The sequence below is a fragment of the Saccostrea cucullata genome, unplaced genomic scaffold (assembly GCF_032062105.1).
Source record: "Saccostrea cucullata isolate Sc308-1 unplaced genomic scaffold, CSIRO_AGI_Scuc_v1 ctg4698, whole genome shotgun sequence".
NCBI classification, from domain to species: domain Eukaryota; kingdom Metazoa; phylum Mollusca; class Bivalvia; order Ostreida; family Ostreidae; genus Saccostrea; species Saccostrea cuccullata.
This window is the reverse complement of record NW_026930906.1, coordinates 33,637-38,668: the sequence shown is the minus strand read 5'-3', so window position 1 is coordinate 38,668 and position 5,032 is coordinate 33,637. Positions and strand designations below refer to the sequence as shown.

Below are 5,032 nucleotides of genomic sequence, written 5' to 3'. Positions count from 1 at the left end.
AATTCTAAACAGGACATTCGATATCAGAAATATGAAACGTTCTAAAAAGAATTTTAAAAATGCTCCCTATAAATTTTCTTTTTACTTCTTTATTGTTGGTCATACAAAACTAGATCAATTTGGACGGACAAATCAAGTTCATTAAAAAAATACAAGGTTTGTATCGATTTTTTTTATCATGAAAATGATATTTGTTAAATGACACTTCATTTTTATATTGAACCTGGTATCGCATTTGCCATTTTTGTTAACTTAAAAGTCTTATTACCGCCAGCCTATCAGCTTAGGAAATAATGAGATAAAAAAGCATTTACTTTTTAACGAAAATGAATACACCTAAACGGGGAATATGTCTGAATATAAACCACCTAAAACCAGACTCTGTGCCCCAAATATATTCACATTGTTTGTGGATCACGGTATATTTATTTTTAAAACAGATTATCCTGATAATATGTTTTTGAATATAATAAACGCTCTGTTGTTTAAATAAAAAAAAGTAACAGTCTTTAAGAGAGTAACTACAAAATAATATTTGTGTATTAAGACAGTATATAACACATGACAAACTAACGAATGTGCATTCCCTCGTTGTTGTTTCAATTTTACAGTATCCGGAAATTTTCATCGCTGTAAACACCGCTTGAGAAAACAATAGATAGGCCTTTCAATTGCCGCTAGGGTTCGCTGTTGTGAACGATAACTCGTTGCTGAAACTTGTTTAGAGCAGGTCCGAGGTATCTAACTGTTTGTACACAAGTCAGTTTTTAGCATTTCCCAAGTGTTTCTTTGCTGTCAATAGAATCTAGGGGTTTTAAAATTTAGCACTAATAATAAACTTATTTACCATATAGTTGTGGACGCCGTTTGATTAGATATAAGTAAAGTTTTTAATTAAAATAAAAAGTTTAATCGACCCTCCTTCTTAGTTCTAACCTTATTAAATGTTTATACGGGCGTTCTTCTTCGTGCTAGGTAATACAAATAAGATAATTAATTGTTGCATTTACTTGTAAATATATATATATATATTTATATAGGAAGTGAAAAAGTGCGCACAAATAAAACATGTCATTATATTTTCTTCCTCATAACAATCGTCAATGAATAAAATGAGTTAAAAATAATAAATATAGACTGTTCCCCATTCATTTGACCCTGTTATTTCAGGTAGAGTGAAGACATTCTCCTTTTTTGGTCAAAGCTTTTGTGTACAAAACAATGTAAGAAACCCTTTTGTGTAAATAACAATACCAATACTGAAGTAGCCTATATGTCATTCCTATAACCGATAACTCATAAATCGGCACTTAGTTGGTCATTTTTCACATCTAAGTTACCTGTCCTTAAAACACTACATCGTACAATTCAATTATAATAAATAATTAAACTTTTTAATGATTTAATCAAATGTATGCATAAGTTATTATCCTTTTTGATAATTTCATGTACCTATAAATCTATCAATGAAATGTATTTTACTATATGTGCAACTTGAAAAATTAGTTGAAAGGCCTACAATAGAGGTTAAAGTCATTCGTGTGTGTGTAGTATGTGTATGGGTGTGTAAAAAAGTCGTTTAATTAAATGAACTTTAACTAGGTTAACGTGCTAGTGACCTCCACTATTGAATACAGTGAAGATTTTGATTTTTAGTAGGTAAATTCTAACTGTTTTTTTTTTTAATATAAGAAAACTGATTGCAAACAAACCGCGGGTAAAAATTTGTTCTAATTCAATAATTAATCATGCATGAATTACATTTATAACCAAAAATTATAAATGTACTTGTACATACAATATACTACATGTACATGCATAACAGAAGTATGATTCGATATTTTTTTTTCATTGTCCTCGTTTAATTAATGTTTATTCAAATTAGTATTCATCCGATTTAATATATTTGAGTTCAAAAATTAAGTCTTTATACATTTGTTGAGGATATAAATTTAAATTATTTATTTGTGATATAAGAAGGTAAATATTTTAAATGCTCATTTCATTTTTCTACCATCTGCTAATCGTTGAGAAAAATATTTCACAAAAGCGTATTATAACATATATGATCGTACTTTCTGTTTCATGTAAAATTAAAACGTTTCATATGGTGTATTTAAAAAAAAAACACCAGCATATCTGAAACTGATGAGAAACCGAAAGTTAAGATTATGACTGGGCGTCGTTTAAATATTTCCAAGAAGGGTAATTGATTTCGAGACTATTTTTAAGGACATGCAAAAAAATATCCTGGTTGAAGTGATTGTATATAAATGAACACAAAACACATGCCTTGTTTAAATTTTCACAATGTTTTATGCAAACCTGTATGTAGATTTCGAAGTCGGTTATCTTAAGTTAGAGCAGATATACAAACAATAATGGCACGATATGACTTGAATGCTATGCAATTAGACCTCAGAAGGGAGTTGGAGAACGGTTTTCTGGAGGAGTCGGAGGAGATGGTAAATACCATTAAAATGATTATGTCGAATTACGAAAGTCATCCAAAGGACTGGGAAAGCAAGGAAAAGTGGAGCGATAAAAAGCAAGTAGTATATTTCTTTTTTTCAGTTTTTGACATGATTTACTAATTAATTGGAAATATTATGTAATGAAAATGAATACTGAAAATTAAGAAGTGAAAAAATACAGATACTCTGGATTCAATTGAATAAGAAAGCAAAAATTCATACAGTTTCATGATGTTAGTGTTTTGAATGATTTAGTTTTCACACGGATATCATAATCTACTGTATAGATATACAAGAACTCTTCTGGACAAAGGGAATGGTCATTACAATCTGATGATATTGTGTTGGAACACTGGTCAGGAAAGCCCTATACATAATCACCCTAAATCACACTGCTTCATGAAGACTCTGAAGGGAGAAGTGTTCGAGGAGTTGTATGAAAATCCGGATATGACGTCGTGTTGTGGAGGCAAAATGAAGAAAATTCAAGACCGGGTATATACACTCAACGATGTGGCCCATATCACTGGTATGTTTAAAACAATAATTTGTGTAAACTGGTATTTTGTCAAGTACTTTGCAACGTTTATATAGCTTGACATTATACCAAAAATTAAGATTTACAGGTATTTTTCTAAGTCGTCTTGCATGTAATTATCGTCTGTGGTAAAGCCTTTCTTTTGATCACTATCTGCATACATGTACGGCACTTAAAGCACTTTCTTGAGAGTTCTTAGTACTAGACTAGTGTCAAACCAATCTTTACCCCCCCCTTTTTTTAAAGACTACTGTAGGATTTCTGTTATGAAATAACATAGATATAATAAATTCAATATATATTTTTTATACAGACGCAGACGGACTTCATCGAGTGGGAAACAAAAGTCACGTGGAGGGCGCTGTCACTCTACACCTTTATTCCCCGCCCTTTTCCTCGTGTAAAAAATATGATGACGACACGGGGAAATCTACAGAGGTCCCGATGGGTTACGATCAGGACTTTACTGAACAGTGCTGCTCTCGCTCATGTTGTGAAAAGTAACTTTTCTATGTGGAAATGCGGAAATTAAAGTCATTCATTTCTTAAGGTAGAAGTTAAGTAGTACTACTTGTTTGTTTTTAGATACTAGTGTTATGATGCGAATATTTTATTTCGTATTGTTATATTTGTAACAATTATTTTTTACATATTCACCTTTTTGTTGTTTTATTTATTATTTTTATTTATTTACTTATTTATTTTTTGCAATTTAAGAGATTTTTTATATGATATAGAGAAAGCAGGTATATTTACTGCAGCCTCTCGTACAAATAAACTGTTTTATATTAATTCTGGAATTTCTAAATTAATCTGAATCTCTCTGATACAATTCTATATCGAAATGTTTTTAAATATAGCATTTTATTTTGATGACAGATTTAATGTTTAGATAATTTGGTGAATGTCTGAATTGTTATATTTGTTTTAAGCAATATATATCATCATGACTCAGCAGAAACGTTTTACACTAATGTATTAAGTTAAATGTTTCTGACGCCTTTTCAGTGATTTTGCTACGCAAGTTATTATGAATGTGTTTTATCTTTAAATAAAATATATACTTATGAATATTTTTTGTGTGGAAATTAATTGAGGACGTTTATTTCTGTTTAATTCAAGGAACAGCATTGCCATGCTTAATCCCCCCCTCCCCCCAAAAAACATCTGTCACGTCAGTCACGTTTTTTTTCTCCTTTTTTCTCACCTTTCGTGCGTCCTCCATCTCTGTCCCTCGAAAATGTAAGCTGGCTTTTTGCAAGTCCAAAATTTTAAGTCTATAAATAAACACAATATGTTTTTCCTCTCAAGTAAGCTTTTCTGATTACAATTTGTCTGTTGTGCGTCCGTCCGTTTGTACACTTTTTACATTTCCCCTCCTTCTTAAAGGTGCATTAACACAGATTAAATTTGAAATAAATTTTTCCAGTATAATATCAAGACGTCTATATTGTAACAGCATTTAAAACGAAAATATATTAAAAATCTTATTTCTATCTAAAAGTTATTGAAACATTAAAATACAAGATATGACTAGGGCCTTAAAAGGCCCCTCTTTGAAATTATTTAAACTCACACCAGTGCAAGGGTATACATTGTGTTATGGGTCAGAATAACCCTAAATGCCAGCAAAGATCAATAACACAATTTAAACTTAACAATAATTTATTTACAGTAATATACAAATCATTAAGTACAAACTTAGCAAAAATCTAAAAATACATACATCAGAGTGTCCGTTGCTGCACACAATGTCCCAGTGAAATTATATCCCAGTAATACCTCAATGATGCTTATACGACAAAAGTATCTTATGCATCGAATTGACAGGGTATTTATACAGTAATATAAATCTAGAATATTCTAGAAATTGTTAAAACATGATATTACTGGAACAATCTGGACATACACAAAATTTAAGAATGTTCTAGATAAAATGACCAAACATGTTGACCACTCTGGAATGTTCAAGAAACTTAATGTTACTTATTATATACATAATGAAACAATACACATCTCA

The 5,032-nt window shown here is 30.4% G+C and overlaps 1 protein-coding gene across 1 annotated transcript; it reads left to right on the top strand.

The window, feature by feature from the left end:
- Positions 1 to 2,236: 2,236 nt before the first annotated feature.
- On the top strand, positions 2,237 to 3,971 carry LOC134230524 (cysteine dioxygenase type 1-like). The gene is made up of 3 exons (XM_062712358.1): positions 2,237 to 2,548; positions 2,762 to 3,003; positions 3,326 to 3,971. The coding sequence occupies exons 1-3, from the start codon at positions 2,382 to 2,384 to the stop codon at positions 3,514 to 3,516; spliced, it is 600 nt and encodes a 199-aa protein (XP_062568342.1). The 5' UTR covers positions 2,237 to 2,381; the 3' UTR covers positions 3,517 to 3,971.
- The last annotated feature ends 1,061 nt before the right edge of the window (positions 3,972 to 5,032 follow it).

Coding starts and splice junctions, on each gene's coding strand:
- LOC134230524 (XM_062712358.1), top strand. CDS start 2,382: ATGGCACGATATGACTTGAATGCTATGCAATTAGACCTCAGAAGGGAG. Junction 2,549..2,761: donor GAAAAGTGGAGCGATAAAAA/GCAAGTAGTATA, acceptor TCTACTGTATAG/ATATACAAGAACTCTTCTGG. Junction 3,004..3,325: donor CGATGTGGCCCATATCACTG/GTATGTTTAAAA, acceptor TTTTTTATACAG/ACGCAGACGGACTTCATCGA.